Source organism: Elephas maximus, chromosome 2, assembly GCF_024166365.1.
Source record: "Elephas maximus indicus isolate mEleMax1 chromosome 2, mEleMax1 primary haplotype, whole genome shotgun sequence".
NCBI classification, from domain to species: Eukaryota; Metazoa; Chordata; class Mammalia; order Proboscidea; family Elephantidae; genus Elephas; species Elephas maximus.
Genome location: NC_064820.1, coordinates 12,118,173 through 12,133,247, shown reverse-complemented (window position 1 = coordinate 12,133,247; position 15,075 = coordinate 12,118,173). Strand labels below are relative to the sequence as shown.

At 55.8% G+C, this 15,075-nt stretch overlaps 1 protein-coding gene across 1 annotated transcript in view; it reads right to left on the bottom strand.

Annotated features, from left to right (window-relative positions):
* Nucleotides 1-14,865, bottom strand: part of LPCAT1 (lysophosphatidylcholine acyltransferase 1) — a 92,428-nt gene extending 77,563 nt beyond the window's left edge. Inside the window, exon 1 of the mRNA XM_049861060.1 lies at nt 14,574-14,865. Within this exon, the coding sequence (XP_049717017.1) occupies nt 14,574-14,726 (153 nt within the window). The 5' untranslated portion in view covers nt 14,727-14,865. The remainder of the gene's footprint in view (nt 1-14,573) is intronic.
* Nucleotides 14,866-15,075: the final 210 nt, after the last annotated feature.

Below are 15,075 nucleotides of genomic sequence, written 5' to 3'. Positions count from 1 at the left end.
GTGCACAGAGCAGCACGTGGCATCGGGGGAGTCTGTATCTGTGTGACACAAATGAAAAATGAGTGAGGGGCACTGTCGGTTTGGAGGCGCTCAGGAAAGGGCAGAGCCGGGGGCCCTGCATCTCGCTTGGCTCTGCCATGGGGCCATCAACCAGGCTTCCTGTCTCGCCCACCGAAGCTAGCTTCCGGCAGACGGGGTCAGAGAGCGCAGGGGAGCTTCCCAAGTAGGGTCACACCACGGCAGTCTGGGTGGCAGAGATGGACTCCCTATAGAAGGGGGCCTGTGCCTGGTGGGCGGGTGACCATCAGCCCCTGACCCAAGCCTCTCCTCACCTGGACAACAAAGCCTGCTCTTCCTCCTCTGTTCCCAGGTAGTCAAGCCCTCACACCTGCCTCTTGGCAAACAAACCAAACCAAAAGAACCAAACTAGCTGCCGCCGAGTTGATTCTGACTCATGGTGATCCCATGTGTATCAGAGTAGAACTGTGTTCCAAAGGGTTTTGAATGGATGGCTTTTTGGAAGTAGATTGCCAAGACTTTCTTCCAAGGTACCCCCGCATAGACTGAAACCTCCAACCTTTCAGCCGAGAGTGTTAACCGTTTGCACTACCCAGGGCCTGCCTTGGCAAACAAAGGCCTCATGACACAGATGTATCAGTCAGGGCAGACTGTGCTGTGCTGTGCTGCTATAACAAGCAGCCCAGGTCTCCGTGGTAGGAGTACAGCGTTGTCTCCTGTTCTCATTACGCGTCCATCACAGCCGGCTGGGCTCTACACTGCCCCAGGCTGAGGCTGAGGCAGCTCTACACTGCTGCTGAAATTTCTGCCCATTTCACGCAAAGTGCATTCCACGGCCCACTGACACGCGTTGGCAGGGTAGTGTCCTTGCTAATGCCACCAGGGGCGGGGACGGAGGACAACTTCAGGGGTGCCCCCTGCTCACCTGAATGGTCTGCACAGGCAGCCCAGGGCAGGACAGGGCAGGAAGACACCCAGCTGCCACTGCAACACCGCGGCCAGGTGGCGTGCTGCGCCCGCGTCCCGACTCGCCTTTATCTTCAAACTCACAGTGCCCCATCACAGACCTGTCATCGACCCCTTACAGAGCTTGGAGCGGCCATACGGCTCATCAGCCTGAGGGCACACAGCCAAGGAGGGGCTAGAGAGGACCTTCCACACAGAAAGACACCTTTCTTATTTCCTATCACCTGAATACACAGTCTCAACACCTCAGGGTAACGAGCCCTGGAACCCACCCACCCCTGCATTCTAGGTCAGGAGCTCCTGCAGGCGGCTTAGGACAGACACAGTTTGCTGAAGTCTTCATGGAGGTCAATGTGGATTCCCAGACACCCCCAGACTTGGCAACATGCCTGTCCCCTGGGCACCCCTCAATTGCACTGGTCCCTCCTCCTTGCAGCCTGCTGAGTTTACCCCAGTGTGCCCCTGCCCCTACTCCCACATTAATTGGTGACTGTTGTCTCGACACAGGTCTCCCCATTAGACTGTGGGGCCCCTGAGGCCAGGCCAGACTCATTCACATCTGTTACTCCAGCACAGAGCATGGTGGCTGCAAACAGCCCAGTGCTCAAACGTTGGTGCGGTGATTAAATAACTGAAGGAAAGCTTTTTTTAATTGAAAATACTGCTGTTTAAAAAGATGACTGCTTCTTAGAAAAGGACTTCCTGTTTGGTAGAGGGTCAGCACAACCACAACAACAATCATGAAGACGGCACAGGACTGGACAACGTTCCCCTTATATACAGGGTTGCCATGAGTCAGAGTCGGCTGGACAGCAACTAATAAAAAAATAGAATATAAGTTTTTATGCACTCGGCCAATGTTTACCGAGTACCTGTGAGGTATAGGCACTGTTCCAGGTGCAGGGTGACAGCCAGGACCTGCATGCCAACTGCTGGTGCACCTGTGGAGGAGCAGGTATGCAGATAAGCAGAGAGCTGACCAGGTGTGGTGAGTATGGGGTGACAGTCAGGACCTGCATGCCCACTGCTGGTGCACCTGTGGAGGAGCAGGTATGCAGATGAGCAGAGAGCTGACCATGTGTGGTGAGTATGGGGTGACAGTCAGGGCCTGTGCCCCACAGCTGGTGCACCTGTGGCGCAGGTATGCAGATGAGTAGATGGTGGGCCAGTTATGGTGAGTGCAGGGGTGGGTGGTAGGGGGACACCTTTCTCCAGGAGAGTCCAGAAAAGCCTCTACAGTGACTGGTGGTACTTAAGCAAAGAAGGAAGTTCAAGGCTGAGGATGGGAGGGTGTAAGTGAGGGACTTCCACACACAGAACGAACAGCAAGTGCAAAGGCCCTGAGACAGGAGGGGTTGCACTTAAGGAGCAGAAAGTCAACACGGCTTTCGGTTAGAGCCCCCTCCCCAACACCCTGCCCCCCACCCCAGCTGTGGGAGTCACCCCTCAACATCCTGACTCTGAAAATAGAACACTGATGCTCTGATCCCTGCTTTGGGGTGGCCACTCGTTGGCAGGCCGGTGCATCTGGAGTTGCCTCTCTGGGTCCCCTGGTTGGTCCCAGCTGCCATCTCACAAGCTCCCCTGGCTTCCCTTACTCCTCCGCCTTAACTGCCAAGCCCCCTCCCATGGGAAGGGATGGAGCAGCGCTTTGGCTCCCTGGGGCTGTCAGGGTCCTCCAGCCTCTGACCACAGCTCTGTCCCTGGGCTCCCTGCAGCCCCCAGATGTGAAATCGACATCACATCAGACACAGACCCAAGGCCCTTGTATGGCTGCCCCACGTGCTGCTGGGCGCTCAGCCCCTACCAGGCCCGGCTCGTGGCAGGTGCTCAGGGAGAGAACGGAGCGTGGAGAGAGGCAGCGAACAGACGCTGAGAGTGCAAGCTGTCAGGGCTGGACAAATTCCACCCTGTGAACCAGGCTCCACTCCAAGGCAGAGATGGCCTCAAAACCCTTAGCTAAAGGCTTCCAGGAACTCGCTTACACTTGACCCATTTCCGGAACCCACGCACCTGTGGAGCCATGACAACCTGTAATTACATTTCTGTGCCGGAAGGGAGCTTTTGAAGATCTGAGGTCTCATCTGCAGGGAAGGACTCTGGAGGCCTCGTGCCCACAAGCAGATGGAGACACACAGGTGGGGCCGTAGCCTGATGGGAGTGCAGGGCCCACCCCAAATCAGCCTGGTGGCATGAGGGCCATCCCAAGAGGCACCGTGTTCATCCTTGGGAACGTTCCAGCCTGAGGGGGTGAGGAAGCCAGGTGGAGGCCCCAGAGGGGTACCCGCTTCTGTTTCACTGCTATACACAGGCCTGGCAAGAAGTGGTCCTCACCCACATCGGCCGGCCAAGGGACATCAAAAGACAGCACAGGATCAAAATACTGACAGTGCCACCGAGGCCCCTCAGGGACGTCTACATGAGAGGGCGTCATATGCTTCATGAAGAGGAGCTATTGTGGGCACCAGCTGGCAGAAAAGGTACTGACTAGTTTGTTCATGTAGCAGATGGTTCCTGAGCTCCAGGCTCTGTGCCAGGCAAGGGGCACAGGGCAGAGTGGGGCTCCCTGCCCTTGGGGGCTCTCATTCCAGAGGGGCCAGAGATGACAAAGCAAGTCAAAGAGCATGTGTCACTGACCCTAGTGGGCACACTTGTTCACGTCTTAACTCTGTGGGTACCACCAATGGCGAGACAAGGTATAATGGGTGACATGGTGGCTCGTTGGTGTCACATAAAGCAATGGCGTGCCTTACACTGGGGGGGGGGCACAGAGTCCAGGAATTACACCTGGCAGGTGCTGAGCACATGGTGCTAAGGGGCTCCAAAGGCAAGAAAGCTGGGAAGGAAGACGGGGGCGTGGGTGCATTACAATGAGGTGGACCAGGTAGTGGCCTCACGGAGATGCCAACAGTGATTCTGAAAGCAGAACACTGATGATTCCAGCAATAAAGACCCACCTGTGCACACGAACAGGCCTGAGAGGCAAGGGTCCTACCCCTCGGCCCCTGACTGCCTGCCACCCCCAACTGCAGCTGCCCCACCCACCTCAGGAACCCCATCTCCCCACAGGCTGCCCCCCGTCCTAGCTCAGAGCACAGGGGCAGAAGACAGACCCACCCTGCTCCCTGTCACAAGGAAGCTCCTTATCTTAGGACATTACTATATGATCTGAGAAAAAGAATCCTGAAATTTGAGATCTGTGGCACTCCCAACAGCTTTCGTTTGCTTAGGGAATATCTGGGAAAGTCAACACGGCCTTGGGTTAGAACACACCCTGCACCCTGAGCTGCAGGAGTTCCCTCAGACACCATGCCCTCCCCAGCCGTGGGAGTCTCCCCCCTATCAATATCCTGTACCTCCCAGCTATGGGGAGTCCCCCAGGCACATCCTGATGACACCCCAAAGAAGCCCCTGGCCCACCAGCAGCATTTGTGGGACAAGGCCCAGGGCAACGGCTGGTCTGGCCCCCAGACCTGGTGCAGATCCTCAGGGCGGGCCTGGAATGGAGAGGAGGCAGAGGCCTGATGTAGTGTGACTCCTAGTGAGTGTGGCCACTCCTGAGAGCAGTGAGGATGTGTGGGGACCAACGGACAAGTTTCTTAGAAAGATGGCACAGGTGCAGCTGGAGACAAAGTAGGATGATGAGATGGAGCAGAGGGCAGCTAGAAGGCCCCTTCACGTGGGCAGGAGCCATCTAGGAGACCCCTTTACCTGGGCAGAAGCCACCTACGAGACCCCTTCACCTGGGCAGGGACCAGCAAGAAGACCCCTTCACCTGAACAGGGGCCAGCTAGGAAACCCCTTCGCCTGGGCAGGGACCAGCTAGGAGACCCCTTCACATGGGCAGCGACCAGCTAGGAGACTCCTTCACCTGGGCAGGAGCCAACTAGGAGACCCCTTCACATGGGCAGGAGCTACCTACGAGACCTCTTCACCTGGGCAGGGACCAGCAAGAAGTCCCCTTCACCTGAACAGGGGCCAGCTAGGAAATCCCTTCACCTGGGTAGTGACCAGCTAGGAGACCACCTGACCTGGGCAGGGACCAGCTAGGAGACCCCTCCACCTGGGCAGGGACCAGCAAGGAGACCCCTTCACCTGGGCAGGGACCAGCAACGAGACCCCTTCACCTAGGCAGGTGGGAAGCTGGGGGATCCCCTCACCTGGGCAGAGGCTGATGGGGAGGGGGGAAATGGGCAGGAGGCAAAAGTGGCCCTGATCATGGTAGGGTGGGGAAGAAGAGGGCTTCCTCCTTTCCACATAGACTTATCCACTCTCCGCGGGCGCTGGGTGGTGGGTGGGGCGACTGACCAGCAGAATGAGCAGAGCAGGTGTGGAGGGGAAGGGAGACAAGGGGTCCAGTGTAGGATGCACCCAGCCTGAGGAACCCGTGGGATCTTGCAAGGACACCATGATAAAGACTCACAGGGTAAGTTCTTCCTATGGCTGATTGAAGACCTACTGCAACAAAAGGCAGGGTTCCACAGTTTGCTCTGTATGGGGGTACATCACCCCTCCTTGGAGGCAGCTTGGGAAAATAAATGGATTCCTAGATAAAAACTCCACCCATCCAGGGGTGTGACACTCAGTGCCTGATTCAAAACATGCCCCACCCGCCGTCAGGAGACACTGAGGTCACTTCTGAGGGTGCTCGGGGCCTGTGCAGTGGCAAGGTGGGGTCCTCTCCTGGGCCTCAGTGACACAGCAGAGCCCAGCTCCACGTCCTCATCTAAGGGTCTGAAATATTATAAACTGTGAAGGATGTTGTTTTGGTTTTTTTTTAAAAAGTGCTCATGTGGCAAATAACTTTTTAGGAAAAAAAAAAATCATTCTTCTGGCTCTCCAGTGGGAATATAACTTTCAAGAGAAAAATCCTTCTGGGAAAAGGCCACGCCCGCAGGCAGCAGCCTCCCACCACCCTGCATGTCCCTCCACACTCACACAGCTGCAAGACGGTGGTGGGACAAGCAGCTCCACTGAGACACTGCTATCTGTCATGGTACCACTGGAGGGTCCCCAGTGCCAGCACCAGAGGAAACACTCTGAGCATGACAGGAAGCTGGGGGAGCCTGGCTCCCAGGTTCAAGTTTAATAGCAGCATTCCACAACTTTGAAAACACGCAAGCTCACGATTCCAGAACGTGGTTTAAACGGCCAAGGAACGCTCTAATCATTTATAATGCAGCAGAAAGTAGCATCTGAAGTTGCAATGTGAGTTTTGCTTTGCTTTAGAAGGACAAATGCTGGGATCGCATTTAAAATGTAATGGTATTTCCGAACCCACATCAAGCATTAGGCTTTTTCCTCTGGCTCCTTTACAAAGTAATTCACAAATCTACATGGTGCAACTAGACTAAAGGCTTAAGGAAAACTTGAAATGTCAGAAACACTAGCTTGGGAATGGCGAGGGCACCTAGCATACCCTTGAGGACTCGGTGTGGAGTGGCTGTTGCATCTGGCCACTCTGGGAAGGGTGGCACTTTTGTCCTGGATGGACAGGACAGAAAAAATGATGGGGCAAAGCCATTGGGAAGGCTCCTCCTGGGATTCTAGTCAAGGTGGCGCCGGGGACGTGGCTTTGTGAAATACAGATGGTTTTGGGGCAACCAAGCTGCTGGTGAACCCAGGGCACCTCCTCGGATACAAACCATGAAAGGGACCTGCCAGTGGCCTTCTTCACCCCTGTGGTCTCCATGCCCAGACCAGCTCCAGGGGAGTCCCCCGCGTACTGACGGGAGAGCGGGCAGGGACCAGTGGCCCAGCAAGTGAAGGAGGGCAATTCCAGTGCCTGCCCCACTGAGGGGCTTTTTATGTGGCTAACCGTTTCAGGGACAAAACCTCTGATTTTTTAAAATGAGAAATAGATAACTCAGTTGCAGAAACTACAGTTATGTCCATGGGAGGCAGAAAATATTTAAATGAAAAGGAGCCAAGAAAACGAAAACTGGCACCGAGTTGACGTTTTCTAGACTACAGTCCATACAGGGACAGGGACATCAGGGGAGAGTTGGCAACCAGCAAGTATTCTGAAAACAGGTCCTCAGGCCATTTCTCACTAAAGAAAATGGAAGTCAGGGTGGAAATGAGTTTACCATGCTCAGGAGTTTTCCGATGCTCAAGAAGAGTTCAAAAGTTCAGTGTGACCCAGGTGGCCTCGGGCGTGCCTCAGGCCTGGCTATGAAGTCAGAGGGTCAGCAGCAACTCAGGGCTCGTGATGAACCAACCATGGCGGGCCCACAGTGTCAGTGGGAGGCGCGGGGGCTCAGCACGCGGCTCTGCAGCTTGTTGCAAGCCCACTCACATTCGTTCGTGTGTCAGCACAGCATTGGTCACCTCTGCCCTTCACGGGCAGGATGCAGGTGCAGGCTGACCAACTCACCAGACGCCCTGTAGCGAGAAAACGTGACTCACGGTTTAAACCAAGGGGCCTAAAAAGGGAACTTTGGTAAAAAATACCGCTGCAAAAAAAGGGGGTGGGGAAGAAGGTTGGATTTCAAGTCCACCCAGAGGTACCTAGGAAGGCAGGCCTGGGGATCTATTTGTGAACCATCAGCCATTGAGAACCCTACGGAACGCAGGTCTACTCTGACATACACGGGGTTGCCGCGAGTAGGAGCTGACCCCGCGGCAACTGGTAAGGTAAAAGGGGGAAATACAAGAGACCACCTGACCGCTCTTCCCTTGGACGTAGTAACACCGAGTCCTCCGAGCACTGAAAACGGGCCTGCTGCTCCCGGCAGCGAGTTCTGCCGCCTGGAAACTGGGCAGGGACCAGCGCAGGCCAGGGGCCAACGCGGTCCCAGGTCCACAGGAGAGAGAGGCAAGTCCTGCCAACCTCTGAGCAGTGTGGAGGCCAACCCAGGCAAGGGTCCGGGACAGGTGTTAAGTCTGTAAACATACGTGCTCCCCTAGCGTTCTGCACCCTGTGATGCGACAAGTGACGTCAACTCTCGAAGCTTAGTGTTCTGTCGTCTATAAAATGGAAATGTGTGGTAGGGGGCAGGGAGGGGACATGTGCACAGCACGGAGCTCGGTCACATGTGTGACGGAAGCCCATGACCTTCACTAAGACTGGTGACAGGGTGCTGGGTAAGCCTCAGACCTCGCAACTGAGGCTTTAACAATCAATGCAAGATCACTGTTGACAATATAACGGAAAACTACTCTTTCTAATTTCTTAGAAGAAATACAACCAGATTCCTCCTTAGAAGCTAGGATAACAAGGCTTCCATTTGCTTACTTTGGACATATCCTCAGGAAACACCAATCATTAGAAAAGGACATACTGTTTGGTAAAGTAGAGGGTCAGCGAAAACAAGGGAAACCCTCACTGAGGTGGACTGACACACGAGCCACAACGATGGACTCAAACGTATCGACGATGACGAAGATGGCGCAGGACCAGGCGGCCACTCATTCTGTTACACGGAAGGTCACCGTGAACTAGAGCCAGCTCAACGGCAACCAGCACCAGCTCCAAAGACAGAACGTTAACCGTGGTGTAAGGATGGTTAGCATTTTTAAGAATGTAATTCCTAGGAGTCAGTGTCAGCTGAAGACATGTTTTCTACCACAATTGTAGGCGGCTCACTAGGACTGACTGTGCTTTGCCCAGTACTATGAAACTTAAAAAGCTGTAAAACAAAACTACACACCAAACCAAAAAAACCCGCTGCTGTCATGTCGATTTCGACTCCTAGTGACAGAGTAGAACTGCCCCGTTGTGTTTCCAAGGAGCGCCTGGTGGATTTGAACTGCTCACCTTTTCGTTAGCAGCTGTAGCTCTTAACTACTACACCATCAGGGTTTCCAAACTATATACACACTCATGTTAAAAACTCAAATTTTAGGACAGAAGAGTATAAAAATGAGTTAAAGTCTTCTTCAACCTTGAGTCTCCCGCTTCCCATTCTTTAACGTCAGTCACAATGAAGTTTTACACATTCACCCAAAAATTAGCGTAGTATTACAGGAAAGCTGTCTTGAAGGTTCAGAAGAGAAAGCCCAGTTTCCCGAGGGCCCTGGTGCCCTGAGACGCCGAGTAGAATGTCCACACTGAGCCAGCCCCACCTGCCCTGGAGGACCCGGAGTCCAGCATCATGTCTGGGCCTCAGTCTCCTTATCTTTGACCTGGGGAACATGACACCTGGCTCCTGCTGGCCCACCTCCCAGGGTTGAGGCTGAGTGGGGCCAGATGGTAAGACATTGGGGAAATACCCATGAATCTGCACTATGCCATCCATGCAGCCCACGGAGACGGCGCCAGCTGGCTGGCAAGTCAACTGCGTGGGGGCTCTCTCCCAGGCATCTTGTGGAGGGGGGATGGGGCACTGGCTCCTGCCTGAAGCCCTCTGGCCAGGGTGTGCAGGGAGGGGCTGGACTCTGCTGCAGTCCCAGCCTTCTCCACCTTCCCTGTGGGACACATGGTCTCCCTGCCAGGTTCCACTGGAGGGCTCCTGCCCCCAGTGCTGCAGCTGTATCTTCATTACCGACGGCCTCCCAGAACACCAGCATCAGGGGTCAGGACCCTCGTCCCCCATATTTCTAGCCCCCATCCCGGGCAGAGCACTTGGGTCACAGAAGGGGCTGGATAAAGAGCTGTTCATCATTAAGTCTGTACAGCCTTTCCCAAGCTGCCCCAATGGGGCAGCAGGAGTAGGCGAGGGTGGCAGGGTGGGGAGGAACAGAATCCGGGAATTGTGGCAGGGCCCTGGTAGGCCTGGGAAGAATGAGGAAAACCACCGTCCCTGTGTTCTGGGGAGAGGGGGGGAGGCGGTAATGGGGGCCTTGAGGGCAGTGGAGAGTTTACTACCCATCCATGCATGTGGCTGGGGGAAGCGCAAGGCACTCTGGTGGTTTGCAGGAGGTGGAATTCCCTGTTCAGAAACGGCCATGTCTATCGCAAGATTAGGGGGCAGTGGTGGTTCAATGGTAAAATTATTTGCCTTCCACGCAGGAGACTCAGGTTCAATTCCCTGTCAATTCCCTGCCAGTGCACAGCCACCACCCATCTGTCAGTGGAGGCATGAGTGTTGCTATGATGCTGAACAGGTTTCAGGTGGGGGGCTTCTAGGCTAAGGTGGACTAGAAAGAAAGGCTTGGAGATCTACTTCTGCAACTCAGCCAATGAAAACCAAATGGATCACAACGGCCCAATCCACAACCAATCACCGGGATGGTGCAGGACTCGGCAACATTTTGTTGCCTTGTGCATGGGGTCACCATGATTTGGGGGCTGACTCAACAGCTGCAAACAACTCAGGATCAAGGCTGAGACCAGATACGTCCTGCTGCTTCTCTGTCATCATAACCCTGGCATTAGGAATAAGAATTTGGGAAGACGAGGCTGTCTACTTTTGAGTCATTAGATCCCATACAGGGCCACTGCACAGATATGAAGGGAGGGCAGTGTCTCCTTCCCAGCTTAGGGTGGACTCTGACTCCGGATTCGGCCCTCATCAGTAATCCTCTCTGTGGACTAGGCTGAGGGTCTGGTGGAGGAGACCAGGACAACAGTGGGCTCAGCACCCTCCTCTACCTGGACCCCTGAATCCACGCCACTGCTCCGAGGACCAGCGCCAAGGCATACAGGAAGCAATGCTGCTTTCCAGGAAGTAAATCTGAATGGACTGGCTCAGAGCAGCAGAGATTCAGAAACGGGAAATGTGGTGGCTCAGTGGGAATTCAGAGCTAAAAGTCAGGATGCGTTCACATCCATCAACTTCAACGTGAAGTACTTTTTAAAACCCTGAGTGATACAAAATCACTTCCCATCTACAACAGCAACACACTAACATGTGACTAGAAAAACCTTTACCAGAAGGCACCAGGATCCAATATTGTACTAGTCAAGCTTATGTTCTTAAATGTGTATTCTTTCTTTAGTCGGGGGCGGGGCGGGGGGTAAAATAGTACATTTTAGAGACCCCCACACCCACGGCTTCAAGAGCTCTTTTCACCTCTTAATCTGTTGTTTTCCTGTCCACTGAGAGTCATAAGCTCCTTACTGAATCTGTAGTTAAATAACAGATGGGCTGGCTGAAAGAGGTAGGTGACACCTCGTTAATCCTCGGACACAGTCCATCCACCCCAAACAGTAGCCCCCCCCCCCCCGCCAGGAGCAAACCTGAACAAGTCAGTGCAGGCAACCCACCTGCTCATTACAGCTCAGTGCTTAGGCCGAGTTTCTGGACAGCACCATCCCGGTGATTGGTTGTGGATTGGGCCGTTGCGATCCATGAGGTTTTCACTGGCTGAGTTGCAGAAGTAGATCACCAAGCCTTTCTTTCCAGTCCATCTTAGCCTAGAAGCCCCCCCACCTGAAACCTGTTCAGCATCATAGCAACACTCATGCCTCCACTGACAGACAGGTGGCGGCTGTGCACTCGCAGGGAATTGCTGGATTCATTTATTTATTTGGGGTCAGGTTTTTTTTGCTTGAAATACAGGCTACTTCACTCCATGGAGTCTTTAGGATGATACATAGTATAAAGGTAAAAGGTTCGCAAAGCACTGTTTCGCGGTAAGCAAAATGCTTACTGCAGGGCTGAACTCCGAGAGTTGACAAGTGACATGACCTGCCTCAGACTGGGGCCACCTGGGCAGTAACTACTAAGTTACAATTACTTACAGGATTACTCAGATATCGGCCAACAGGGAACACTGCAACAATGCACACACAAAGTATCTCCCTCTCTCTAGGAGGCTCAAATAGCTCAGCACACCAGTTCTTTTTCTGAATGCCAACTAAGGTATATGGGGGAGAAACAACACCAATCACCATGGAGTTGATTCTGACTCTTGACAATGTAGTGTAGAACTGTGCTCCATAGGGTTTTCATGGCTGTGACCTTTTGGAAGCAGATCACAAAGCCTTACTTTTTACGAGCCTCTGGGTGGGTTCAAACCACCAATCTCTCAGTTAGTGGCCCTCTACCTAACTGTCTGTGCCACCCAGGAACTCCTATACAGGGGAGGGGAACATGTAAAACCAGGATATGGGCCTTGTAGCCAGGCTCGCTGACAAACAGCTGGTGGGAGAGAAGCTTCATTTATCTCCAATTTTGAGAACCTCCCACTTTCAGCAGCATGGCAGAACCTCTCAGGGACCCCCTGCCAGAGAGGACGTGGGAATAGCTTCCATCCAGAGCTTACAGGGGCAGAAAGCTGGCCGGAGTTGGGGATTTCTGAGGCTGCTCTGAGAGCCAGCCTCCCGGGTTCATTTGCTCACTCAGCAACCCTGAGCTGAATCTCTGCCAAGGGCTCCGCCAGGCAGCAGGCCACACATGTAGGCAGGACAGCCTGGGCTGCTGTGCACCCACACTACCATGCTACCTGGACCTCCAGGGAGGGAGGCTCTTCTTCCAGGACGGAGCAGCAGAGGTGGCGAAGGGCAGAGGGCAGGAGGGTGGATGAGCATCCACGGAATGTCTGACAGAGGATGGCCCTTGGGCAGCAGGAGCTAGGCGCAAGGGTGTGGGTGACAGGGCAAGGAAGGGCCTCAGAAACCATGAGAAAGGGTACCCTGGGGCGGGGGTGGGGGGTTAAGCAGCAGCACAGCGGAAAGAAGGAGAGAGGCTTACGGGGCCACAGGAGAGAAGCTGGTGGCTGGACCAGGGCTTCCAACTCTCGCTGAGAATGTGCATTTCCACCACAGACATACTGAATCAGAATCTACATGTTAACAAATCCCCAAGTGATTCTAACGTATAATCAATTTTGAGAACCACTGCCCTACTGGGGCTTCTCAGAATTAGTCCCTAACCAGCAACATCAGCATCTCTTGGGAACTTGTTGGAGCCCCGGTGGCACAGTGGTTAAGAGCCACGACTGCTAACCAAATGGTTGGCAGTTCGAGTCCACAGCCACTCCTTGGAAACCCTATGGGGCAGTTCTTCTCTGTCCTATAGGGTCACTACAACTCAGGCTGGACTGCCTGGGCTAGGGGAGGCGGGGTATGAGGGGTGAAGAGGAGTGGGCAGGTTCAGGAGCACTGAGGAAGTGATGGTCTTAACCCCTCCTGCACCAGGCACAGCACCTGGCAGGTAACACACAGTGAGTGAATGAATGCAGCAGCCAGAGGAGAAAAGAGGCAGAGGTGCCGGGGGCAGCAAGGGGTAATACTACCAGCTACTCTGGTGTCTGGCTCCAGACACACAGAGACATGGAGGGCATGGCCCTGAAGGCTACCCGGGACAAGCTGGCCCTTCTGTGTCCAAAGACCACCAGGAGGGGTGCTGCCCTCTCCATTCTCTCTTCTGTCTGCCATGTCCCTTCGCTCAGATGATGACCACCACCCAGAAGGAAAACCAGGTGTCTGGGAGACTGACCAGCTTAACTGGATTTCAAGAGCTTTTCATTATACCATTATTTTAGATTAATTACACATCTAAAAAAACCCCAATCTCCTCAAAAGAAGAAGTGTTCTTACAGTTGGAAATATACTCCCCACGAACTGGGAAGGTCCAGAAGGGGGCTTGCTCCTAAGTGTTATTTTGGAATCAAAAGAAAGACCCCTTTGTGGGCAACCTCTCAGAAATGCAAACACAAGCAGCAACTAGATACTACAGGAATGTCAGCTCTGAAACTCAACACACTTAAAAAATATATATATTCCACAGGCTGGAAACACGTGGGAGAAAGAGGGACAGATGTCAGGCGATGCTGCTTCCTCTGGCTGGCTCCCTTGACATGGCACATTGGCCTCTCTCAGAACCACTCACAAATAAAACATCTAAGCAAAGCGCACTGTTCAGTGTCATGTTAGCACCCAGAGCTCAGGAAAACGATCTGGCGACACACAAATCCCCAGGGACGCTGGCGTTAGAGCCAGGATGGGGCACACAACCCAGAAACCGATCTGCAAACGTGAATGTGGGAAGGAAGCCTCACCGATCTGCAAACGTGAATGTGGGAAGGAAGCCTCACCGCTCGGTTGGCTCAGGGGACCCTACGCAGCCTTGACGACCCGCTGTGCCGGTACCGACTCAAAGCACCATGCAGATTCTCCCACGCCAGCCTCCCTAGTGACGCTGCCCCGCCGCAAAGGGGAAGCCCGCTCGGGCCACCCCAGGGAGCGCGCGAGGCCTGCACTGGCAGAGCGGATGATGGACCCCAGGTGCAGACGGCGGGGACACCGGGTGCGGGGACCGGGAACCAGGATGAGAGCGGCAGGGATCCGGGGTGCAGGGACCTGGGGACCAGAATGAGAGCAGCGGGGACCCAGGATGCAGGCGGCGGAGGGCGGGGTGCGGGGTCGGACTCCGGGTGCGGGCGGCGGGGACTCGGGGCGTGGGGGACCCGGGGACCAGGATGAGAGCAGCGGGGGCTCCCAGCGCGGGGACCCGGCGTGCGGGCGGCGGGATCTCGGGGTGCGCGGGACCCAAGGACCAGAATGAGAGGGGCGGGGCCCCGGGATGTGGTAACGGAGGGCGGGCTGAAGGGGCCTGGGCCCGTGAGGTGGGCGGCCGTGGAGAGGGCCGCGGGGTCCGGGCCGGGTTGGGCCGCGCGCGCCGCCGGGCCCCCCGCCCGGACCGCAGCCCTTGCTCTTCTCCGCTGCAGCCCCGGCGCCGGCCGAGGACCGCGGCACCCACCTGGGCCTTCTGCAGGGCGCTGAAGCGCAGCTCGTGCACGAAGGGGTTCCGCCCCGGGGGCGCCAGCCGCCGCGCGTCGCCGGCCCCCGCGCTGGAGGAGGCGGCCGCGGCCGAGGAGGTGGCGGCCTGCGGGCCGGGTCTCCGCAGCCGCATGGCCGCCGCCGCGAGGGGAGCCGGAGCGGGCCGAGGCGGGCTGGCGGGCTGGCGGGCTGGCGGGCTGGCGGGCTGGCGGGCGGACGCACAGGGGGCGCCGGCGGCGCGGGCAGGGGATGCGCCAGCGGCGGGAGCTGGGCCGGCGGCGGGCCGCGCAGGCGCGCGAGGGAGACGTGACGTGGGCGGGACGGGGCGGGGCGGGGCGGGGGCGCCGGCGGGGGGCGAGGCGCCGGCGGGGGCGGGGCGCCGGTGGGGGCGGGGCGCCGGCGAGTCCCGCCTCCCGCTGGCCGGTGAAGCACCCCCACCCGCCTTCCCGCGCGCACCCACGGCAGTTGGGGCTCGGGCACTT